General features: G+C 33.1%; 2 protein-coding genes and 1 pseudogene across 2 annotated transcripts; all 3 read left to right on the plus strand.

Annotated features, from left to right (window-relative positions):
* Window positions 1-1,122: 1,122 nt before the first annotated feature.
* LOC137932355 (macrophage mannose receptor 1-like) lies at window positions 1,123-13,038 on the plus strand. Its single transcript, XM_068775959.1, has 6 exons — window positions 1,123-1,138; window positions 7,389-7,496; window positions 8,864-8,998; window positions 9,530-9,730; window positions 10,231-10,482; window positions 12,061-13,038. The coding sequence occupies exons 1-6, from the start codon at window positions 1,123-1,125 to the stop codon at window positions 12,252-12,254; spliced, it is 906 nt and encodes a 301-aa protein (XP_068632060.1). The 3' UTR covers window positions 12,255-13,038.
* A 2,543-nt stretch (window positions 13,039-15,581) lies between these two features.
* Window positions 15,582-24,030, plus strand: LOC137932357 (C-type mannose receptor 2-like). Its single transcript, XM_068775961.1, has 7 exons — window positions 15,582-15,669; window positions 17,786-17,902; window positions 19,216-19,318; window positions 19,972-20,069; window positions 20,437-20,628; window positions 22,763-23,014; window positions 23,792-24,030. Exons 1-7 carry the CDS (start codon window positions 15,618-15,620, stop codon window positions 23,977-23,979), a joined length of 1,002 nt encoding a protein of 333 aa, XP_068632062.1. The 5' UTR covers window positions 15,582-15,617; the 3' UTR covers window positions 23,980-24,030.
* A 1,580-nt stretch (window positions 24,031-25,610) lies between these two features.
* Window positions 25,611-26,200, plus strand: LOC137932455 (oxidized purine nucleoside triphosphate hydrolase pseudogene; annotated as a pseudogene).
* Window positions 26,201-27,701: the final 1,501 nt, after the last annotated feature.

A 27,701-nucleotide genomic window follows, 5' to 3' on the forward strand; every position in this document is an offset into this window, starting at 1 on the left:
TTGTGTGATTCGCATTGTTTGCCGCATACGCATTTATCAGCGGGCTGGCGGGCGGTGCATTTCATTGCACGACTACCACCGCATGTGCGGAAGTGGCTAAATATTGGTCCTTTTCTTACAATATATATATATATATATATATATATATATATATATATATATATATATATATATATATATATAGTTAAACAATATATATATATATATATATATATATTGTTTAACTTGTCTAACTTTTTTAAAAAAGGAGTCTCGGATTCTCGGTCTCGGTTCTCGGATCACGAAACTTGACTACATACTAATTAATAATATTTGCATCATATCTAAAATACAAATTTCAGAGATTCGAGAAAGCTGAAATGACAAAATGCTTTTGTTATACATTCGTGTTTTGTTTCAAAGTCTCGTTCGCGAGCTACGAAGCCTTTTGTAAAAACGACCGCCACAGAAAGTTTGTCCGGGATGTAGTATCTAAACATCGAGTAGCAATTATTCAACAAACTTCAAAATTAAAATTCGGAATCCCGTTCGAAATTCAAAAAACTCTGGATTTGTTTTTGAAACGTATTTCTGTTTAAACTTTTGTAAAGGTTTTCTATTTTATTTTTATAAATATACATAATGGAAAGACTTTATCTATACGAATAAAAGAAAACAAAAAAAATAACATAAATCTAAATAGATGTCGAAACACAATTAATAAATGTTCTCTGTGTATTAAATGAATCCGCGGTAAAAAAGTGAGTCTCGTGTTGTAAATAAATCAAAACTCCAAGGACTTATCACTTGTATAAATCAGAGACGAATTAAAATAAAAACTCCTTGTTCCCTTCCAGTATACTTTTATCTACTTAAAACTAACAAAAGATTATACTAGTTGAGGAGAACTCAAAAGGTTTTCCGTCCGCACATATGGAGCTTTCATTGATTTTGAAAAGCCGGCGTTTACCAGCTTGTTCGTAGTTTATCTAAATAGTTCATATAATACTATAAATAAATATTTTTGTGATGTATTTATGTGATTTTTTTTTGTGAATATAATTTCCAACTCCTCCTATCTACTTCTATAGCTTTTATATCTTTTATAGACTGAAAAAGCGACGAGGTATTCCGCGATATAAGATGCTTGATGATTCAGGTATCCATATTTCTTCTCCTTTTCAGCCGAATTAGCCGATTGTCTCTTTCCAAAAGTCGATGTGCAATATTCATCGCCGGGTATTGTACATAAACTCGAAGCGTCTATTAAACCTGACATTTGCACGCCAGTATAGTGCATACATACAATAATTACACTGCGCATGTAGGAAACTGAATAGGAACTCAAGTTAGAAGCGTGTTCATATGTCCATAGAAACCATTACATGGATCAATGTAAACTGGATATGGTATATGATATTATCTTTATATAAATATATATATACAGGGTTTCGTCTTCTGCTTGGATGCAATGAAACTAGGATAACAGACATTTACTTGTATATTATTACATAAATCAAAAAGAAAATCAAACAGAGAGATATCCAATAGTCCTGTGGACAAGAGAGTAGTCACATATTCAAAATGTTATTACGGAGGTCTTTGTCCAGCTGTGGGCATGAGTCACTTAGGCGAAGATGATGATAAATACTAGAATAATTGGGAAAACTTCTAACAAGTTTAAAAAAAGCAATTTGAAAGTACCTTAATAAAATCCTTAAGGACGAATAAAACCTTTAGTTATAGATCTAGTTACATTACTTGACCCACTAGATAATCCTATATTAGACATATATTAATATATACCCATGTAGTAATCTTATAGAAAAATATATATGCAAATAAATAATATTGACCTGTATGTTTGTAAAAATAAAAATTCCTTTTTCTTACTACATGCGCACGAATAAATATAGGTGTATCCAAAACATTTTTTTTTAATTTTTAATTGTCTGTCTGTTTGTTCCTGTATCTCTGAAATGACTGGACAGATTTTGACGAGACTTATATTGGCAGGTAGCTAATATAATAAGGAGTAACTTAGGCTACTTTTATCTTGAAAAAATAGTAATTTTTTTTTATTCACGGAAACAGGTAATAAAAAACATAAAACTTATTTCTAGACATACAGACAGACATCAAAACTTTCAATAATAAATCAGTAACTGTCTCTCTTATTAAACACCGAATTATTTGACGACGTTAGAAAAAGCTAGAGGAGGCTTTTACCTAAGAGGTTCTTCAACAGTACTAAAGAAAATAAAGATATGGGTATGAAATAAAAAAAATAAACATATATTTAAATAGGTATGACATTTATTATATAGTTGTAATGATTTTCATAAAACCGATTTTCGTGGTCGTTTATCCACTTTGCGGTCGACCCACGCTGTGTAAACAATCAATTCGCGCAGGCATGTAAGGAGTTCATAACGAAAGTACGTTTACTTTTAAAAGTCACTGAAACGGAACCACTAGGTAAACCGGAAAGTAGCTGAAACGGAACCACGAGGTAAACCGGAAAGTCTCTGAAACGGAACCACGAGGTAAACCGGAAAGTCGCTGAAACGGAACCACAAGGTAAACTGGAAAATCACTGAAACGGAACCACGAGATAAACCGGAAAGTCGCTGAAACGGAAACACTAGGTAAACCGGAAGTCGCTGAAACTGAAACACTAGGTAAACCGACGTTTCTGGAACTGAAATACTAATTAAACCGGAAAGTCGCTGAAACGGAACCACGAGGTAAACCGGAAAGTCGCTAAAACGGAACCACGAGGTAAACCGGAAAGTCGCTAAAACGGAACCACGACGTAAACCGGAAAGTCGCTGAAACTGAAACACTAGGTAAGCCGGAAATTGCTGTAACGGAAACACTAAGTAAACCGGAAGTCACTGAATGCGAGCAGCGCAAAAACGATCGTTGTGGTAATCTTTTGGGGAAGACTATCTCTTGAAGTGGACGTCGGTTGACCTAGTATGAATAAATTGTGAAAATATAAAATAAACTCTTCCTGTATATTATGTATCTTCGGCGGCACGTAGCAACATGGCGCCGGCAAGATGGCTCCTGCATATTTTAAAAGCCATTACGATGCCTTTCTCTAAAACACTTGTGAGGTTCTTTGATTGTATACAAACTTAGCTGGCGAAGAACTACTTCTTATAGTTTTACCACATTCTTCATATTTAACTTACAGTCTATTTCAATGTTTGAATTTACTATTCACATACATGATGATTATTTATACGTAAAAAATTAAGAGGAGTGAATATATACTTCGTTTATCATAAAAAAGTTTTAAAGTTATAATAATATCCGTTGTCATTTCAACCCATAAACGCTCACTTCTGAGTAGAGTCCTACTTAGAAGGTATTTATGGGGGGATACACCATAATCGATATACTTAGCAGGCGGGTTGATGATCGCAGTGTGGTATTATGGTACGCAGGGATCACAGCTGCCCATCATCTGGAAGCTTATTTGTAAGTAGTGGCAGTCTTATATAATTAAAGTACAAAGTGTGAATTGTATAAGATTGTGTCTCGGGAATCGAATCCGTGACCTATGATCGCAAGTCCCAATCCTTGCCACTGAGCTATCGCGGCTTTTCTGTATATATTTCTATTAATAAGTATACATGTGGTAATGACGTAATATATGAAATATCAATGAATTATGTAAAAAAATAATTACTTTTCTATTACTCAATTTCTCATTTAAAATAATAAACCTGTCGTTGAAAGGTACACAAAAAAAGAAAGTAAGTTAATAAAAGAGAAATTTAATTGAATCAGTTCATTTAAGAGCGGAGATAGAAATTATTAATAAAAAATATGGCCATTGTTCCTTAGAAAATTAAATATCGTCTGTTTCAGATCAAAATTAATATTATAGTTAGATTTTATAAAATGTGATATATAATATTTTTAATTACTTACACTGTTTGGTCATGAACATTATTACAATGACAAAGCCAAAAGATTCTTTCACTTTTATTCATTTATATCCTATCTAAACCTTTATCTATATCAGTGATTCCCAAAGTGGTCTATATCGACCCCTAGGGGTCTATGACAACCTGCGAGGGGTCTACGTCAGCGAAAAAAAATTCGGGGGTCCATGAAATGAAAATACGCCCACGATAGTGATCTCAACACATACACTGATAGTACCTATTTACTTACATCATACTATCTTATAATATCAAAACATTTACATTATTTATAAAAGTACCTATGAAGTAAAAAAATATTATATATGTTTATAACATTGTGTAAGTTGTAGGATGTTGGTATTCGCTTTGTGGTCGCAATACATTTTGAACATACACTAAACTTCACTACAGTTAGAGATTTACAGGAAATCAATATCAGGTAAGTAGGGGGTCAGGTAACATGGCAAGGGGTCTACGACACAAAAATGTTTTGGGGAACTCTGATCTATATCTTGTGCGATAGAGAACTGAGAGTTGTGATCGCAGGGCGCGGGTTCGGTTCCTGGGCTACAATTTCAAATTACTCACACTTTGTGCACTGACCACAAAGAAGTTTCCAGAAGATGCTTAGCACGTTCCTGTGCGTAGTGATACCACACTGCGATTTTCAACCTGCCTGCCGAAAGTGGCAATAATGGTATATCCTAACATATATATCTTTGGGGGAGGTGTGAAGGTCGCCGGTTCGATTTCCGGGGCTGCCACTTCTCACAAGTTCAAAGTTAAACGGTTTTTTGATACCCATATTGTGGTGGTTGTGGAAAAATATGTACCTAGTCCGCCATATTGGAACGGCGTCCATCTTGAATTTTAAATTTTGACATAATCATCGTGTTTTACTTGTGTAGCCCTTTCATTTGATACCCATATTGAAAGGGTTAAGGAAAAATATGTAATCCGCCATTTTGTATCGACGGACATCTTAGATTTATAATGTTATTGATTATATTATATTGTGTTGTCATCTAAATTAAATGTGTGTACCGAATTTCAGATCAATCTGACAACGGGAAGGTGCTTAAATTTCAATTTCTAATTTTGACCCAAATACACAAATTCCGTACGGGTCGAACTAAATAAAACCGTTTAATGATGGGCAGTAGCGTCCTATTCATACCATAATCCTGGACTAGGATCGCCAACCCCCAGTGGATGTCTTTGGGGAGGACTACGTCCTGCAGTGGGGGTGTATATATGAATCAACTATCTTCTTTTACTCCAATTTGTCTTACCAGGACAGCTTTACGACACCAGCCTATACTGCTTAAAAATCTTATTAATTTACGGTAAAAATTTCACTTATTTATATACATAGTTATTGGTTATAATTATACAGCCTTTAAAGGGTTCAATGTAAATCTCATTTTTCAGTAAAACCTTTGAAACCTTTACACCTATTTACAATCAGTTGGTATAAAATTGACACTCTGAAATATGTTACATTTTTTTAATAGTATTGCGACTGGCCAGTAAATCAAACAGTAAAAAGTTTACATATAGTAAACAATAATTAATTTCAATATATAGTAGTAAAAGCATTTGCCTTTACATTTACAAGTTTTTACATCTGTAACCCAGGATGATTCCTGTATTAGGATGATGCGTTATAATTTGAAATGTAAAATCTTAATAATATACTAGCAGTTTTATACCGATTTATATATCATATGAAAACAAAAAAAAGTCAAAGATTTCTACGCGTAAAAAAAATATATTTCAACTCGCTGTGGTGTGTTGCATTTAGATACGTGATACGTAACATCCTTTGTTATTGTCGCGGTTTTTTATCACAATTCACTTAACACTTGAATATAATATACTTTGATTCAATAAGTAATTGAATATTGTGATTGCACTGTTACAAAATGTTTGGGAAGTTCTCGTGTGTTATTTTCATGTTACTATTCGGATGCTATGGTAAGGCTTTATATTATTTAGTATAAATATAACATTAATGCCTTCAAAAAATATCTTATTAACATCTACCGATGACTACCGATGTCTCTCCTGCACATGAGGAAGACATCACCTTCCACACGTACGCTCTACCCGAGGAAAACCATTCTTTTTTTTTCTACTTTTATTTAGATTAAAAAAGTGTATTTAATATTTATAAATAAGAATATCTTATATTTAAATATTGTATATTCGACGACATTTTCATGTAATACTTAAAATAACTTCGTCTTGCTTTTCCGCATCTAGCGACTTACCGCAACCTTCACTAAGCCTTCAACTTGGTAGGAGAAGTTTGTAGAAGATCTACTCACACCATTAAAACATTTATAGTTTAAAATTCAAATACATTTAAATCATTCACATTATAAGCAGTAAGTTATTACCGGCTCGGATTCAACTAAAAACGCTTGAATGCTACTATAAGATTAATTTAATAAAATATTTTTAATTTTATATTTAAAACTAAAAAACGAAGGTCTAGTAAATCTTTTGGAACTTTGTTATATATATGTACACTCCGACCTAGCAGTACAGCGGTAATCTAACGATAGTTGAGATATGCTATTGTAGGTCGCAGATTCGATTACCGGCATACAATCTTATATAGTTCACACTGTAAGCATTAATTATATAGGATCACTACTCACTGAGTCTCCAGGGGATAGGCAGAAGCATCCTCTGCGTATCAAGCGTGGCGATTATGATATATCTGCGCCATAAATATCTTTGAATAAGGCCTTCGTTTTACAGTGGCCGTCCGCTTTTTCGTACTATATTCTGTTATTTATTTATTTATGATACGGTTAGTTTTAGCAAAAGCTAATAAGGGTTTACACAGTGGCGTAGCTAGGGGGTGACGAGCGGGGCGGCCGCACCAGGCACCACAAGAAGGGGGGGCACCAAAGTTGAAAATAATTTTTTTTGATTTTTTTTTTTAAATAAAAAGAATATCGAATTTTACTATTTTTGTGCTAAAAAATTGTTAAATAATATGAACATTAAAAAAAAGGAAACGGTTACAAATTATAATATACACAGTGTTCAAGCCTTTCATTCGCAAAACAAATAAAGTGTTTTTTAAAAGGCCCTAAATCACAATACACATATCTGTGTTCATGAAATGTACTAGATGATATATATATGTGTGTTCAACATTTAAAGACATGATCCTCTCCTTTAATGTATAAATCACAAAGATGGGTTCATAAAGGGTGAAAAAAATTCTGGAAACACATTTTTGTTTTATACAAAAAGGGTGAGGATTTAATACCATAGCTACGCCACTGGGTTTACATTAAACACTTTAAAGCTTTTACGTGTCTAATCAACCACCCTGTATTTTACTTCAGTCACTATACATGCTGTACATATAACCTTGTTTTAATTGTAGTTAATCGAATGATCTCACTCAAATATAAGTGTCCAAATAAAATTATTTCATATTCACAGATTATAACGAATCTACGTACAAATTCAATCCGGATCTGTTGGGGTCTCTTCGGGTGCACGAAATCCCTGCCACTTGGCACGATGCGCGATTACGTTGTAAACTCGAAGGTAAGAATGGCTATACAAACATCATATGATCTACTTTATATTACTATGTAATACTGTGATCAAAAAGTAAGGTGAATTTTGTTTATAAATTGTAAATTCTTTATTTATTTTTCTAAATCAATTTAATCAGAACAATCCCCGTCTGATAAAACGCAATTTTGCCAACGCTTTTTCCAATCCTAAAAACAGTCGATATAGTCTTTTTCCGGAATAGCCTTCAAGACATTCTTCGATTCGGTTTTTACATCCTCAATCGCGTTAAAAAGGCATACTTGCTTTGGCCTTTTAAGTTTCCTCAATAGCCAGAAGGCGCACGGAGCCAAATCAGGCGAATTCTGTGGTTGCGGAACGATATCAGTCAAGTGTTTGGCAAAAAAGTCGCAAAGAACCGAATGTAGTATGACATCGACCAATCGAGACTACGTGTTCAAGACATTATTCAAAATGGTATGTGTTGAGACAAATGTTTTTTCAACTTATGACAAACAGACGCTTGGCAAATGTTATAGACAGTCATATCAATGTAGGAAAAAAACTTACCTTCCTTCCTAATGGAAGTTTTAAATGACAATGTCACCTTACATTTTCATCACAGTAGTATTTATGTATTGTAAAAATTATGGTTTTCCAGTTAGGACATAAGCAATAAATAAAAGTACCTTTTAAATCGTATTTGAAATCGGAATTAATAATCAATTTTTAAGATATTTTCATTTATCAACTCCCTAAATAACTTGCACTATCGTTAACCAAATTTAAATACATCGCAGTCCTCCATAGTGCATTCGCATTAAGAATATAGTGCAACATTATTGCCACGCCTCTTGTTGACACTTTGATGTCCTCATTTTTGGCTCTCATGTTTAAGCAAATCGCAGCCGTTAGCATTTATAGTTCATTCGCGTTAAGAAAATAGTGCCCCCATAATTGCAACGTCACTTGATAATAGTAAATAATTTCTTGTTACTTATTACTATGCAGTACAAAACTAATAAGTCCGCATTTTCTGTTTGTAAATTAAAACGAATCGATCACTATAGTGCATACGCGTTAAAAAAATTATTAACTCCAAAGAAATTTTTATTCATATTAAATAATTGAAACTATAGTAACATGGTTATGTCGTTGTACATTATGAGATAAATAAGTCAATATTTATTTTAACGTGAATGCTCTATAAGGAAATTTTGTATACAATTTATTGCTCTAAATTTTACTTTTAAAATTATTTTAATCTTCATTTTAATAAAACGATTATATGGACGAAAAAAATATTTTCTCTTGTAATAGATAGACAATACAATAATATGTAATAGCAAATATTAACTTACATGTTTCGTATTAAACAAAACACGCTTTTTTCGCAGGCGGTAACCTAGCTTCGCCAGTTAACATACCACTGTACAAAGAACTAGCCAGAATAGTGTCCGAACAATTTCCAAATGGCATGTACACGGGTCTCCACGCCACATTCTCGAAAGGAGACTACTTTTCAGTTGAAGGTTTGATGTTCAAAAGATATTTAAAATTATAAGTTACATTACTCTTTCAGTAACGAAATATGGCTATAGTTCGCTTGCGTTAAGAATGAACTGTAGTATTATTTTTTCAACATTTTTTTTTTAATTTGACATGACGACGGGAATTTATGTAAATTCCGATTTAATAGCGGCGAGGAATCTTCGGTTCATTGCCGAGATCCTGTATTTACACCAAACCTGAAAGCTACGTTAACCAATTCTAGAACTGAATTTATTTATACAACTATAATAATAATTAGTATAGTGTCGTTAAAAACAAACAAGACACCGCTGATATAAATAAAATAATCATAATTATTAGATGATTTCAACTTAGTTTTAAATAGTTTATGAATTAAGTTAAAAAATAAATAAGAGACAACAATGTAAAAAGCAAAAAAGGCGAGCGATATTTTTTTTTCAAAGGCACGGACGCTAATGTCTGTACAATATAGATATTTATTATATAATAAATTAGATAAAAAAATATTTTCAATCAAAACATTGTTATAGGTATACCGTTAGCACATACACCAATCAAATGGTCAACAAATGAACCAGATAATTACAAAAACAGTGAGGAGTGCATTGTATTACATAGCAATGGAACAGCCGCCGACGTCAATTGCACAAATGTGTTTCCTTACGTGTGTTTCAAACCGGGAGCTCCGAACCCAAACTGGAGTCGGGATAACTGCGGAAGTACTGACAATGGTAAATAATAATATATAAGAGGATGTTTTGTATATGTCTGTATACATACACTTTATTTATCATATACAATATATTTTTATACACAAAAATGACGATGAAAAAATACTTCTCGAAGAACATTAAACACAAAGTAAAATATAGATAATAAATGAATATTAAGTAATTTATACAAAGATAGTACAATAAGCGGTTTTATCAATTGAGGCTATCTCGACGTGACAATTTTTGTATGAAAGACATAAAGCAAGGAGCGATTACTACTATATGAACACCGCCATCAAACTTAAAAATCAAGATATCTTTATTTAAATAAGCATTTACATGCTTTGACGTTATTAGTAGTATGCTACAACCTGCTTGGAATGCTGTCCTGCTGAGGAGAGTCGGCAAAATGCTCTACAGCCTTTTTAAAAAACAATTTTCATGTCATCATTCATATATATTATACAAATAAATAACAAAATTTAAAGTTGGCTTCTGTCAAGTATATTACTCCGCAGGATACACGTTGGATGAGAAGACTGGCAGCTGCTACAAGATACATACAGTGGGCCGAACTTGGTCGCGCGCTTTCATGTCCTGCGCAGCGGAGGGCGCTCATTTAGCCATCATCAACAGCGACTTAGAAGCAAAAGCCTTGAAAGAGCTGTTCGCAAAACATCCCGATTCAGAAATCGCAGCTTATGTCAAATACATTGCATCGTTAGGCTTCCACAACTGGGGAGAATTTCAAGTGTGGACGACTATTCATGGTCAGGAACTATTTTTATGCAAAATATATTTTAAAAAGGCATCCTGCCTCCCTCAGGAGCCAAAGGGCGTTAGATTTATCACTAATTCATTCATTTCTGCCGTATAACGTCCATTGCTGGAGACAGGCCTCTCGTCTCCCTAATCCTTTTAAGGGATCCCCTGCCTGTCTTAAGAGACGACTAAAAGGACATCAGGTTCGCGGGCGTTGAGGAAGGGAACCTTCATCGTCCACACAATGCAATTCCGGGATAAGCGGCAACGCACTGCTCTCGTGTTGCTGTGGTATAGCGAGGATGCCAGTGGAGGCACAGCTTCCTCCGTTGGTGTCTTGGTACAGTACTGACGGGCAGCTGCGAGTTCCGCAGGAAATTCCGGCAGCTCCTCCAAACGTATCGAAGACGACTATCGAAGCGGTTTTAATGGGTAGGAATTCCACATAACCCTGTCCTTCCCCCAGAGAACAGAGTAACTTGTGTCCATCTAGAAGATTCCATAGACGCCCACTATAAGCCATAGGCGTTCCTCAAAGATATCTATGGGAGGATATGCCATAATCGCCAAGCTCAGCAGGTGGGTTGGTGACCACGGTGTGGTATTAGTGTACACACAGGACGCTACCCATCCCCTGTCCAACAAAGCTTGCATTATGTAAGACCATATTGCGAGAATCGAGCCCGCGTGCTGGGATCGCAAGTATCTCTCCTACCACTTGCTATCTCTATCACTTGCTGACACCGCTTGAAAAATAAATCGATATTACTTCAATTTAAATAATGGTAAAAATATACTCATTTATTATGCCCCCCTAAAACAGAAAAAACAAGGTTTGAATTTATAATCAATATTTATATTTATGTTATATTTTAATACTCGTAAACTATACGTAAATAAAAGTATATTTTAAAAGAAAAACATTATAACAATCGTTTGTTTATTTATGTATTTATTTGGAATAGGCACTCCAACAGTAAAACATAAATTTACATCAATTTCGTAAAACAGAATTAAATATTTTTGTCTATTGTAGACGAATATAATCCGGCCTATAATTATACTAACGTATCTAAGCGTTAATAAATGAATACAAAGAAAAACAATATTTTTGATTAAGCATTCTATTCTTAAAATCATTTTTAATGACCCAATAAGGCCTCTAGTTCACCTATCTTATTTTTCTCTTTCTCTCTCATCCTTCATAATTTCTCTCTTTCTTTCTTCTATCATCCTTCATATATTCTATCATTGTCACAGCATTCGTTTACATCATATTCACACATCGTCTTCCATCCTTTGCCATTTTTCTTAAAATTTTAATTATTTACAATTCCAATTGTCTATTTTAATATTTATTTCGTTCAATCTTCTTTTATTTTTGTTTTATTTTATACAGTTATATTACAGTTAGTTGACAGATGACTAATAGATATTTGCGCATAACATCGATTGTAAGAGTTGTACATTCGGAGAATCTGGACATATAGTCCGATAGCCTGTTGAAAATCAAACCTGTGATCTAGGAACTAAAGTAAAAGATGCTTTTAGACTACAACTGGTTAATTATAAGTTCATGTTTCCAGGGCAATCAATTCAAGAGGCCGGTTATTCAACATTCGAAAAAGGTCAGCCAGACAATTGGCAGCAAGGCCCATACTGCGGCGCTATGTTCCGATCAGGAGGTTTGGATGACTTAGACTGCAACTTATCTGCTCCATACATTTGCGAAAAACCTCTTGAAGAAATGCCTAATGTATCTGTCCAAATAGTACGCTAGTAATCATTTATATTAAAGAAAAATATGTTCATAGTTCGTCCTCGTTAAAAATGAAATGAATCATCATTGTCTGCCGATTTAGTCACCGTTAATAACTATTGAAATTGTTTCAAATATATTCAAAATTCATTGCTTGTTCAAATTAGCTATAGATGACGTTTATAGTTCGTTCGCGTTATTAATGTATCCAATCATTGTCCGCCGATCTAACCACGCCCAGTAACCAATCAAATTGTCTCTAAATATAGTCAAAATTTATAGTACCCAATTGAAGACATACTTTCGAATGTTTGTCCGTTGAACGATTGAATAGGTTATTTAGCGTTACTAGGGAAGCGGACAATGATTATTCAACGCATTCTTAACGCAGACAAACTATAGTGTATTTTTCACTTTTATATTATACAGTGATTGGAATATTTAGACTGATTTACGTAAAATGTCGTTTAATTTTTATTTTAGTTTTGAAAACTGCTGAAAATTAGGAGTAATATTCCTAATTAATTTACTGATTTCTACATCGATTATTATGAAAATTTAAATTAGTGTGGTACTTCCTCGCCCAGAGAACTCTTCCGTAAAAAAATCCTCCCATTAACAACGTATATATTTAATTTCATTAGTCATGTAACTTTACATATAATTTTGATAGTTTTTTTTTATTCTTAAAAATGAAGCCTTTGGTGTACGGAAAATCTCTTCATTTATACCGATCACTGGATTCGAACTAATTTAATTATAATAATGATTTATAAAATGTACTTATTAAAATAATAATATGCATAATCGATATATAAAATAAAAAATATTTTTTTATAATATTTTTATTTTTTCTTCTTTTCATTTAGTCTATTTACTAACGTAATTAAATGATTATTTTAAGTAAAATTATATATCGATAAATAATAATGGATCATGAACTGAGACGACAGATCAGTAAACGCCTTGTAGGTAGGAAGACGCTTGATGTTGGCCGCTTTCAATTGGACCTATTGGAATTTTATGGGTGAGGTCGGTGTTCAGCAGTGGGCAGCTGAAATAATGATGATGAAAGACATAAATACAGTTCACACTGCGAAGTCTATATACTTATATCATAGGAGAGAATGTCTAATCAATAAAAACGAAATCAACTGAAAACAAGGGATTGTGAAAAAATAAGACAGGAAGCATAAATAGAATTTATACTACTTCTACCTAGTCTAGTTCCTTAGAACTAGGGAAACTGTTGTCTGGGAAACAGATGTGGGTGGACTTTGGACTCCGTACAGAGACGAGACAATAGGCTGATTGGTAACAATACTTGGGTGAGCTCTGAGCTTCAAAGTTTGTAGCATCGGCGAAAGTTTTCCAGTTTATCAATATTCTACAGACTTCATTTTGAAGAGTGTGCAACGGAATTACACCAAATAATTCCACCATCTTCTTTCTTCTATCAGACAAAACGCACGCATTCACGACATCTGTACACGGTTGAAATTCCTTGCACCACCTTCAAGCGTTTTGATAATACTCTTATAGTGCGAACATTCGAGGAGTTGCATAACTTACCGGCAAATAACGTAGGAGTCTTTAAGACGAGAATAGGTTTCTTCTAGACAAGCATCTATCATCGTGGACCTCGTTATCGCTTAACATCAGGCGTCACAAGCGTTCCACCTATAAAGGATACATTAGTACATCGTCAGAAATCACAGTATGCAAGCCACTTTCAACCAGTCTTTTTAAATTCTCTGGAAGAAGCTTAGTTCCAGCAGTTGACAACTTACGGCTGAAATAACGACAATGAACGTGAAAATGATAGTATAATAGTGTCACGTGACGACTTATTGGTTTTATTATAGACACGAACTAGACTGTCTTGAAGAGTGGCCGAAAAGTTGTCAAGTGTCGACCACGTGCCGGCAGTGGGTAAGCACTTTGCTGAAGGCGGGTCGAGTCGAACTGACGTCGGGCTAATAGCGGTGTGACTTCCTTTCCTTCATTAAAGAAACCATTAAAAAAGTTTTTCTTCGTACTTGCTTTTGTCGTACGATGCATTGACTTTTTAGTATAATTGTTATGGCAATAATTATTCAAAAATTTGCTATAATAACAATAGCATTCCTACTATAATAGTTATTTTGAAATAGCTGGATTAAAAGAGAAATATCCGTTATCTCTTTCATACAGTTCGTTTAGAAATAATGTACACTCTTTTTCTGATATAGCTATTATAGACGATATGATTAAAACTGTAATATGTATATATTTATATATATCACATAAACTATAAATAGAGTGTAAACAATAATAAAGTTATACCTATTGTTGTGTTCCCGGAACTCCCACGCGCTTATATGTGTTATGTCGAGTAAAAACCCACGATAAGGATATTTTTTTCCTTATTATGTACATGTTTATGTAATACCTATATTTACCAAAGGAAATAAGCAAGAAAAATACAAGGAGAGAGTAATTAATTTTGTTTTTCCGCAAAGACCATGGTTATTTGTGTTGGGAAAAATTCATTTCGTAAAAATTAAGGTAATAAAACAAAACCTACCTTTTACCTATTTTTATTTATTTACGCTTTTTTGTACATCATAGAGCGGTCAGTACATGTGGCAGTCTTATTGCTTAAGGCGATCTTTACCCGACAACCTTTGGATATAAAAGAGAGATAAAGGAGAAGGCAGTTTAGGGTGTACATACATACAATTACTACACACATACTACCTTCTGCATAATAAAAGACTTGAAGCACTGTCGTGATCGCATATTAATTTTAACATTCAAAGAACGGCACACATACTCGATGACTCGACAAAAATACCAGACAGAACCACACCATCCTCTCCAGCGAGGAGTGTACCAAACACGTGAAACTTACATTAGACCCGGCGTACCAGGATGGTTTTAGAATTATCGCCACTTCCCCCAATGCCAACAAATTCTGATACAGTAGTAATTGCAGCCCGATAGTAACTGATCCAGTCCTGGTTCAGCTTTCTGAATCTTAAGTTTTAACTCTGAACTCGTATATGTAACAGCACATTCCATGAAGTTTTTTTTTCCTCCCAGGAGAACTAAGACTTCAAAATGCTCCCACTCCGACAAACATGATGAATATATCTAACGTACTGATCCGAGGTCTTTGAAAGCAAAAGAGCCTCGGCCTAGGAGGAAGTTTAAAAGCTTAAACTGCTATAATTTAAAATGAAAACCTACCGCGCAACTAACTGTGGTGTTTAATCCTTAGATAAAAACAGCCGCATCCTTTGCACAATCATTCGTTTTATATATCACAAAATCCACATCCGCATATGCCGAATTATTAAAAAACAAAATCAACACGAGATTGACAAGGTTGTTTAAGTAAAAATGTTGAAGAATATTTTTATTTTAATTCAAATTTCACTATGTGTTACTTTCTGTAAGTATATTTTAAATTATTAAATTTTTTAAATGTTTTTAAATTGCTTTAGCAAAACAATATCGTATCAAATGTGTAACAAATCAATATGTAGTATGATTGAAGATATGTGTACAAGATTTGAACAGGTAAATGTATCTAAAATCAATAGTTTTAGAAAGACACAATGCTTAAAAAAAGGATCAAAATTCAGATTACTTAAGACTCGTATCTTTGCACATTTTACAGCCAGAAACCATTGGCCTTTTGCTTTTCAAATAGAAAAAGAAATAATAATGATTAATTAGTAAGGGAGATTGTATTCGAAATTCAAATTACTACAGATTAAATTTAATTATTATTTACTATCTCTACCTGTAGACTTTGTACTGCCTGAAATTATTGGCTTGTCGTATTCCAAACAGAAACAAAATCATCATTATTAAATAGTAGCAAAAAATGTTTTCTAAATTCAAATTACTACATTTTCAAATTAATTATTGTTTACTATCTGTCATTGCAGACTTACACTTATACCTATAATATATATCTATATATGTATATAAAATATTATATATATATATATATATATATATGTGTGTGTGTATATATGTATATAAAATAAATTAGATAGTAAGAAAAAGTGTTGTCTTAATTCAAATTACTATATTTTAATATTAAAAATTAGATTTCATTCTTCTTTATTCTACAAATGTCTTAACACTTTGTAGAAGATCATCATGAAAAATAAATTGAAAATTACCTTATCATATAACTTATGACAGTCTTTACCATCATATCATCATAGGGAAATTATCATCACAGAATTATTGTACATATATGCCGTGAAAATACCCCATAAGATTCCAAAAATCTTCTCATTAGGAAACAGTCTCTCTTCTTCAAGTAAAATATATCTTAGCTCTTCGCATAATAGTAGCGTCATTCCTCTCATTCTAATTAAGAATCTGCTGCTCTCCTTCTTATACAGAAGCATCTACTCTTTCTCTTCTTTTAATTAAAAATCTCGTCGTTTCAACCCATAGACGCCTACTGCAAGTCAAATACCCAAAGATATTGGTCGGGTTGGCGATCGCAGTGGGATATTATTGCACGCAGAGGACGCCGCTTCCCAAACTTTGTAAACTTCTTTGTTACCTGTGATAATCCTGTATAGTTAATGCATAAAGTATGAATTACATAAGATTGTATCCCGGGAATCGAAACAGTGACCTACGATCTCAAGTCCCAGCCCTTTAATAGTGGCCTGCATTTCTCAAAATTAGGAATCTGCTGTCTTTCTAATGAAAAAGTAGTTGTACTTCTTATATCTAAAAACCAGATTTTCTTATCATGAAGCAATTTCTCTTCTATGATTACAAAGGTTTAGCTCTTATATATATGCTGTATACGTATCTGGGTTATAAGGTGTTTTTCAGTATGACTAGTAATAAAGAAGAAGTAGACAGAAGATACAAAGGTCCGAGAGAACTTGTGACAAAATCTGGTCTCTAAAGGGAATTTAAAAAGAGACTACACATTAGAAATGAAGAAAGCTATGTTCGATATCTGTTTTCTGCCTAGTTTATTGTATTGATGCCAGATGTGGAGTTACACAAGTAAAGTAATAGAAAAAACTAAGGCATCACAGAGATCAATGGAGAGAAGTATAATCAAAATAAAGAAAATACATAGAATAAGATCAAAAACTATGAATGAATACTAAAATAACTGATGCTGTAAGATGGGCAATTGACAATTGGCTGGTCATATCTCTAATATTAAAGACAAAAGGTGAAACCTAAAAGTGACTCGTTGGACAGGACCATCGAGAAAAAGAAATGTCGGCAGATAAGCAAAACAGAGGGGTGATGATATTGTTGCAAAGTCAGAGCACAATTAGATGATTCTTGCTAAAAACAGAGAATTCTAGAAGGTGAAAGAAGAGGTCTTCACCCCAACTGGATCTACATCAAAGACAAAACTAACCATACTAACATTAGACTAATAAGTTTATTGTACTGACAAGACTAAATAACATTTGAAATCTGAACTATTTTGATACGAAAATAAAAATATGATTTAATATGAAATGTATGCAGAAGTGTCTAATTCTCTTACTGGTTATTAATTTCAGCTGAAAGTCGGGAATATCGGTACGATTATAAATATTACCAGCAAGTAGAGGGTTGGCTGAAAGTGCACCGCGTACCAGCGGTGTGGCACGACGCGCGGCTGCGCTGCCAGCTGGAAGGTAATGCGATGTTTACATTGCTTGCAACATACTTAGAGTTAGTTATGTTAAAAAGGGAAACGGTAATGTATTATTCATAAATAATATTATCGTGCAAGCGACGACCATTGGGGCTGAAAAGGTTGCAGGGGGGCCTATACTTGGCACTGGGCGTCTATCAACTATCGTGATGATGAAAACAAAGTCGTCTTTTTTCAGTAAATGAACATCTTGATATTACAATGTAATAGAATTTTTAACCGTATGAGTTTAGTGCTTGATCCATTAGATGGGTAATTCCAGTTAAGACGCTCTTAAAGAAGAAAACATTAATGCTCTATTTTTTTATCTAACAAAGTGATAGCGAAAGAAGAGAGATATTATGACATCCAGATAAGCGTTAAGACAGTTTGTTCTTTTTTTAAATGGCCCCCGTAATTGAGGGTATCTCGTTCCCCCATCTAATTCTTGGACAGGGATATAAACCTGCCTATTTTCATCCTCTCTTGCATCTTTCACAGTTTCTCTCTTTCTTTCCTTTACATTTACATTACATTCACGCATCGCCTCCCATCCCTCGCACCCCATTTCATTTTTTTTTCCTTCAATTTTCCCATTATATGCTATTTTATATAATTTCTTCTTAAAAGTATCCTCTACTAAACCGTGTAGGTTTGGTTATGTAACAATCTTCCTTGGCCAAAAGGGAAGCGATGATCTTACGAAGACAATTAGTTCAGAAATCCTGAAAAAAAAGGGGATTATGCCTGAAACCATTGATTTTTTGTTATGGCGCACCACACAATTCTTTTGCCAAAGCTTTGACGCCAAAAAAACCATTATATTCCGCAACACGCCTTTAAAATCTTTACAATAAATAAATTAATAAATTAACTGGTCTTACAAAGGAATATTTGTATAGTTCTAAAGAATTTAAATCCGCAAACAGAACCACCAACGGTTACAGTGATTGTTCGTATATATAAAAGATTTAAAATTGTGATTTTTAAGCTTATTTCCTGTCAATTAATGTACGTTACGTTCCATACAAACTCACAGGTTTCAGAACTAATAACGTAATAATAATATAGTAAGAGTTTTTAAAATTAGAATTACTACAAATTATTTTTTTATTTTTACTTTTCACTATCTGTCATTGCAAACCATATTCTGCCAGATATTATTGGCCAGTTACATTCAAATATATAAAAGTAAATTAATGTTTAATGGTTTTTGCTACCAAATTAGCTATATGTTACTACTTTTAAATCTATTACACTTATGACTATCCTAGGGATTTAAATTTGTTCGTATTTTTATTTTTCATATTCCAGGTGCCGTGCTCGCGTCTCCCACAAACGCCCGAATCAGTACCTTATTTTTTTTTTCTTTTTTAATGACCCCCGCTATTGGGGGCCTCTCGTTCCCCTATCTTGAGTGGGACAGGGACTTAATCTTTTAATATAATTTTTTCACAAAATTTTTATTGTCTTTCTCTTCTATCGTTCTTCACATAATCTTTCAGTCTTGTCTATCTTTCATGTTACATTTCGTCTTTCTTTCTCATTCGCTCTATTCTTCTGACATTCTTCCCTTTTTTCTCCTTTTTACATTTATAATTTTAATTTCATTTAACATTGTTTAACATTGATCTTATACTATTATTTTACATTTTTGTTCTTCTAGCTTATTATTTTGTTTTATATTTTTTATACAATGTTTGTTTTGTTTCTGTCGATGGCTTTTTTTGCGATTTCTCGACATAGGGATAAAAATGTCTTTTTATTTTCGCCACTGATCAGGGAGGGTATTGTCTCCTCCCTGACTTGAATTCCAGACCGGCACTCGAAGCCGAACCGGAGTCCCCCGAATGCGGGACACCGGGCCACAAGGTGGATCACGGTCTGGTCCACGCCCGGTTCACAGAAGCACGAGGGGTCCTCCTTGAGCTTAAACCTATGAAGGTACTCAGAGAACCCCCCGTGCCCCGTGAAGAGCTGGGCCGAGACCGCGTCCACCTCGATGCTGCGGAGCACGCGGTAGGCTGAGACGGCGTCCGGGAAAAACATCCTCGTTACCGAAGCCATCAGTACCTTATTGGAGGCGGTTGTCGCTGGTCATTTCCCTAGTGGAATATTTACAGGAGTACATGCTACTTTCTCTAAGGGAGACTATTATTCCGTCGATGGTAATCATTTAAATTATTTCAAGAGATATGTTTTTTAAAAATTATGTTTAGAAGCGGTCGCGAGATGTGTTTCTTCATGACATATCTCTATTTTGATATTAAAGTTTGCCAAAGTTTCAGCCCATTAAAAACACTCAATTTAAATAAGAAATCTGGTATGGATACAGTAAATAATTAAAATGGTTCATAAAGACTCTATACGAGCCGCGAAATATTTATATATTTCCAATAGAGAGATTTTCTAACTCTATGAATTCTTATCTCAAGTCCCTTTTTAGTATCGGGTGGTTATATGACAGAAATGACGTCACTATTTTTTGAGGTTATGGTATTGAAAACTGTATACTATACATTTTAATATTTTCAGGTATTCCATTGGGTAGGATGCCTATCAAATGGGCTCCTGGAGAACCAAACAACGTTGAAAACAGCGAGGAGTGCCTAGTGCTCAGTTCAAATGGCGTCAAAGATGTTAATTGTACAGATGTACATCCTTATGTATGTTTTAAGAAAAAAACAGGCCCCATTGTCCACACTGAATGCGGTACTATAGACCCGGGTGAGTGATATAATAGGTTTTAACAGAATGTTTTATTACCTCACATCATATTTTTTGAATTGATCATTATGCATGTGTTTTTATTAAAGATTATGTGGAAGATAAACATATAAGCGATTGACAAATAGATCATTTATGACAAAAAAGGGTCTCTTAAAAAAAAACTCTAAATATTAACAAAGAAATCTACTTGACGGCATTTCTTAGCAATGGTTGAAAATAGATTGTTGTAAAATTTCGTACTTGTCGAAATACTCTAACAACTATCGAATACACATTACTAAGTTTGTATATGGAAATCTACTTGGCGGAATTTCTTAAAAATGGTCGAAAAAGAAAATAACTCCAAAACTCTGTACTTATGTAAATGATAAAATTTCTTAAAAAGAGTCGATTAGAAATTGCTGTGAAATTCCGTACAAAAATCTACTTGACGGAATTTCAAAAAAATGGTCGATCAGGAAATAGCTCTAAAACTTCGTATAGAAATATTCTTGACAGAATTATTTAACAAGAGTCGAATAGAAATTAATGTGAAATTCCGTACCCAAATCAACTTGACGGAATTTTTTAACCCTTAAATGCATAGTGATGTAGATCTACATCGCACGCTTTAATAGCCCATGGCTCATTACGTTTTGTCCCAAGTTGTATTTATTTTACTTTTTTAAATAAATTTGATATTTACACGTTGATTTCTGAACGCAAAAACCAAGTATTGACAGAAACTTTTTAAAAAAAAATAGTTTTTCATGTTTGGCGCCAAACAGTTATTACACTGGTTCCCGCGGCTATTACAATAAGTGTTTTTTGCAAAATAGTGTCGGAAGATACAACGAAAAATTGTTTCTAAAAAAGATAAAAGGTAAGTGTAACGTTTTCATGTTATAATTTTGATAATTATTGTGTATTTTGCAAAATATTTGTTGTTTAGTTGGTGATGTATAAATACATCATCATGCAAAATCAGTGCTTTTGAATTCATTATTTTCTTCCGTGATTCTTATAGTTTATGTTAACAATTTTCTAATATTTTCACATAAATTGGCAGAGTGCTGTGATCACTTGTAAATAATAATATATTTTTTAAGTATCTACATTTTTTTTTCAAATATTGTTTTTGAAACTATTTTTTTTTTTGTAAAGATGGCGAAGCGATTACAAGAGAGGGACATCGAGGATTTATTGGCTGCGTTAGAAGATGGGGATGTGTCTGAAGATGGTTTAGATGACGAGGATGATGACGAGGAAGGATTTTATAATGATGCCAAAAAAATCATAGAGGATTTACTGGGAGAAGACGTTGCCAACGACGATTGTGAACATAACGACCATCCTACTCCTGAAATCGAAGCAGTTACAGAAGACAGCGACCCGCCTCTTATTGAAGATGAACAGGATATGCAACAGTTCGATAAACGAAAACTTATCTGGAAAATAAGTAACTTGTCATACGATGAAACCAAAATAGCTCATGAACCCATCCCTACAGATAAAAACATTTTAGATCTGGACACACCCTATAGATGTTTTAGTCATTTTTTTACTCCTGAATTTCTACAGAAAATTACACATGAAACAAATCTATATTCTTGCCAAAAAAACCCAGCTCATCCAACCAATATCACATGTAGTGACATAAAAAAATTTATAGGAATAGTTTTATTTATGTCTGTGCAACATTATCCGAGTGTACGCTCGTATTGGAATGAAAAGTTCGGTTACGATCCTGTAAAAAGCGTTATGCCTGTGAATAAGTTTGAGGTAATACGAAGCTTGCTACATTTCAACGACAATACCAAACACTTACCGAAGGAGCACCCAGATCATGACCGGTTACATAAAATCAGACCCGTAATAGACCACCTGAATAAAACGTTTTCATCGATACCGAAATCGATAGAAAATAACTCCAAAACTCTGTATGTAAATGATAGAATTTCTTAAAAAGAGTCGAATAGAAATTAATGTGAAATTCCGTACCCAAATCAACATGACGGAATTTTTTAAGAAGTGTTAAACAGAATTTACTCTGAATTCTTTAGATCTTTTCACCTTCATTTTTGAGAGCAACAGTTAATATTTATTTAATATTTATTTCGACTCCTTTTTAACTGCTTAACTTATCTTGCAGAATATAAACTGGACACTAGAACAGGGAAGTGTTATAAAACGCACTACGTGGGCAGACCTTGGTCCAGAGCCTTCATGGCCTGCTCAGCTGAAGGCGGGTACCTGGCCGTCATTAACAGTGAGATCGAAGCCACAGTTCTGAAGGACGCTTTTGCTAGGTACCCTGAATCGAAGATAACTGGTGAAATCAGAAATATAGCCTCCATCGGATTTCATGACTGGAATGAGAGAAGAGTGTGGACTACTATACAAGGTTATTTTTTTTTTTATTTCTATCCCCCATACACGTAAAACGAAAGAGACCTGATACTACCTGGTTTAAGTTTATTTTTTATTTATTTTTTTATTTTCTATACCAAATTACTTAAATCTATCTTTTATGCTTATCTTATTATCTTTCATGCCATCTATTAATACAATATACGGCATTTAGCGTGATGGTATAGCTTTTTTTTTCATCCAGGTTGATTGGTGAAGCCTCAGAGAGGTGAATATATAAATCATTTGTCAGCAAACAGCTTTTCACAAATTTCAACACTCTGAAATACGTTAAATTGATTTTTTTTCTATAAAAACAAAACAGACCTATAATTTCTGTTTGTACAAAGTCTGTATTAACAGATAATAAACGATGAATAATTTTAATATATAGTGAGTCGAATTTTAAAAACAATTTCTGTAGTTACTAAATTGTTTATTATTTCTGAAATCATTTAATTCTGCATCGGATATACGTACCATATATTAATTGGAAACAAATGAGATAGATATACTCCTTTAAAACAATTACATTTGTAACCATTCAATCCGTATATAAAGCGTATATTTACAATCTTAATAAAACCAAATACAATGGCAGCGACTATCTAACTACCGTAGTAAGAATTCAAATTTTGAGTAAAAAATACAAATAATTAAAAAAAAAAACACTTATTAGTATCAATCACCGTAGTGGCCAGCAATATGGAGCGTTCTCGCTGGCCCACTACTTCAGTAAAAAAAAGGTTTTATATCTTATGAAATATTCCAGGGCAATCTATTCAGGAAACCGGATATACGTCTTTTGAAAAAGGACAACCGGACAACGCGCCAAACGGAGAATACTGCGGGAGCATCTTTAGAAGCGGTAAACTGAATGACGTTTGGTGCTACAGGAACACACCCTTTATCTGCGAGAAAGAGACAGACAGTCTCCTTGTCAACGATTATGATTACTAAGACGTTCTTTTTCTCTCTCTAACACGATAATCTCCTTTATTACATATTCACTTATTATGTTTATGATGACACGAATAAATCTATATTTTACTAAAATCATTATTATTGACAAAGTTTTATTTGGACTGTATTATCATTGCTTCCGAAATGGTATTTACAAGCCAGAGACTTCTTTTCTTCCTCCTTAAGATTGAGATTTTTAATATCCTTTTTTTTATGTTTTGAGTAAAATTTCATAGAAGCGAATTAGTAAATCAGTCGCCCAACAAGCCATGGGTAGAGCTATGCTCCAGAATTCTTTATGAAATCAAGTCAGGAGATTCCTTACCGAAACAAATTAACCGACATAACGGATTGTCAAACTGAATTGACAGCGGACAGCTCACATAGCGCGTAGACGAGGAAGCGACTGTAGAGGTGGTACTTACTAACCGTCTTATCAGAAATCCAAGAGTAATAAATTAAGTAATAAAATATATGATGAGATACTGAATTTATTTAAACAAAACCTTTTAAAACAATATCGATGTTGCCGCATGGTTAAATCGCTTGCACTTAACCTAGAAACTTAATCGTTGAAGATAGCATTCTATGTAATTGGTTTTTTTTTTCGCGCCGACAGCACAAAAAAGGTAGAGTTGTCACTTGAACCGCTTTATACCGCTGAAACCGGCGGCAATGTATGCATGCAATTTAAACAATTTGTTTTTATAACCTACATTACTGCCGTGACATACTTTTTGAATGTGTTGCTAATGATATCATTACCCACAGCCAACGCCATTTTTCACGCTGTTATTAAACTTGGAATAAATCGTTTTACATAACCGTGTTAAATTCATATACACATTTTTCGTTTCATTTAATTAGTTTTCTAGTTTTAATTGTACTATTATATGTCACTTAAAGTAAACAGATTCACTCAGCATGCATTTTTTATTATATGACGTAATATTAATAGTAAATTTAATTTTCATTTAGAATCCATATCATTTATCTTTAATAAATTCTTATACAAGGATATCTGATTCTAATACTTACAGAAGAAATAAATATTTTTACATCGATATACGTGTCAACTTAGGAAAATATCAAAAATATTAATATAAGTCTTTAGGGTTTTAAGTGTAACGTACTTAGTATGATATTCTTCTTAAAATTCAAATCAAAAAGATCAACGTGATATGTACATACCGGCCAATTTTTAAACCAAAAAAAAAACAATAAAAAGTTGTAACAATATAGACTAGTGCTTTATACATGCTATACATATCCAGTCATCAAATTAATCAAATTAGATATATAATCAAATAATTCGAACATAATATTGCAATCAAGTTGCATTTTTAATAAAATCGTATAGAACTCTATTGTTTTAATGACATATTAAGACACACTTTACGTTAATAAATATTTACTACTACTTGAGATTATAATCGTAAAATATAACATTATTTATATTGTATTATTTTGCAATAAGGTACGATAATTTTTTTGTTTCCGAATTTTTTCAAATTTCTGAACGAACGAAAAAAGAGCGCAATTTTTGACTTCAATTTGACATTTCATGGTTTTCTAAACTTCGTATCGATCTATTTAAACTGCTTTATATTTAATATTTAAGCTCAAAAATGTCTATGAAGAAGGTATTCACCTTGATTTTTATAACGAAAGAGGATCAAATATTATTAGGCTGGAAAAAACGTGGTTTTGGAAAGAACAAATGGAATGGTTTCGGCGGTAAATTGAAACCAAACGAGACGATCAAAGAAGCTGCAGTTCGGGAGTTAAGAGAGGAATCTAGTTTGTGTGTTAAAACAACAGACTTAATGAACGTCGGACATTTAGAGTTTACATTCGAAGGTGACCCGGTTATGATGGATGTTAGAGTATTCTCGGCGACTGCGTTCGAAGGCACGCCGGCGGAAACGGAAGAGATGGTTCCCAAGTGGTTTCGCTGCGATGAGATACCTTTCGGTGATATGTGGCCAGATGATCGTTACTGGTTTCCTTACATGCTGCATAACAGGTTATTCTATGGACGGTTCCACTATCAAGGTTACGATAACATTTTAAATTACACCATCAAGGAACTTGAATGTATGGAGGACTACTATGCTAAGAGGAAGTAAATCTTTATATTTAATTATAATATGCATTTTAACCTGATTAAGAAAACTGAAACAACATATCCATCTCAAAGACTAAAAATATAAAAACAACCATGCACAAGCATATAATTTAATAGCTGAGTTATGAAGCTTATGTAAGATATAAAGTGCCTTAAAACATGATGCCAAAATATTTTAAATAATAAATAAAGATAGATTAATGTAGTATTTGTTTTAAGAAAAGAAAATTTTAATCCATTTTAATTTGTTTTGTTATTTAATACCTAATGCTTATAACGTTTTACATTTACCATATTTTTATTTACTTCACTATATCAGGTCTTACGTTCTATATAATCTACTAGCTATGCCAGTGACTTTGTCTGCATTAAATTAAAAAAAAAAAACTATATTAAAGAAGGTTATGTTACCTTATTAAATCTACCTACCAGTATAAGTTTTGTCAAAGTCAGTCCTATTATTTGCAGAGATTAGCCACAACAGATAGACAGACATACAAAACTTTAATAAATGTAGTTTTTGTATATTAACCATGTACATTTACATTTATGCAATAAAATGGTTATTTTAATATTACAAACCAACACTCTAATTCTATTTATTGTATAGATCTTTTTTATAAGACTACCACATGGGTACCTATTACTGTAATATATCATCTAGTTGGAAAAATAATGTTACTAGATTGTTAACTTAGGTTTCATTGGTCCTAAAGAATTCTATTAAGGTACTATCAAATTACTTTTCTTTTAAACTTGTATGTTTAGAAGTTTTTCCAATTATTATAGTATTCATCTCCATCATTACTTCAGCTATAGATTCCTACTGTTGGACAATGACATCCATAAATTGCACAATAGGATCATTTGGAAGTGGTTGGTATCCTCAATATTCTGACATCCTTAATTTGTATATATAACTCTAGTATGTGGATTACTTGGATTCTGTGAACTCGTTTTGTCGAAGCCTTAACAGCCAGCAAGGTATCCAGGGATAACTTTAACTTTAATGGAAAAATGAAGAAAAATATATTGACATGTTTGAAACACCTAGATGTTATATGGTTTATAGAAGCTGTAGAAATAATTATCATTAGTGACACAAAAACAGTAAAATAATTTTCAAATAAAACTTTAGGTATACTGTTTCTATAATAAATATATTTGTTATACATATTGTACTTAAAATAAATTAAAGTCTATATTTCTATTACTCTAATATGAACAAATGCTGGCCGCATAGTTGACTGACATTTAGACTCTATGGCTTTAAGGTTCTTCACTAGAACCTGGAAGCATAGCATAGAGCAGCATATAGCATAGCAAGCATAGTATCTACCCTCAAGTTGAACAGAAGTCAATAATTTCAGGCAGTACAAAGTATACAGGGACAGATAATTTATTTATTTATGTATTAAACCAAACTTTGAAAACACTTTTTCTTACTATGTTAACAATATTTTATTTTGAATTTCTGAAACTATTTATTTTTGGATAAAGTGTACCGTATATTAATTTACAGAAAATGAGCCACACATTTTCGTCTTTTAAACTTTTGTACCTGTTTTAAATCATCCTGTATAAATGTGGA

This window comes from Battus philenor, unplaced genomic scaffold (genome assembly GCF_028537555.1).
Source record: "Battus philenor isolate CCGP_79_NKW_IND1 unplaced genomic scaffold, ilBatPhil1.0.hap1 SCAF_9, whole genome shotgun sequence".
Taxonomy (NCBI): domain Eukaryota; kingdom Metazoa; phylum Arthropoda; class Insecta; order Lepidoptera; family Papilionidae; genus Battus; species Battus philenor.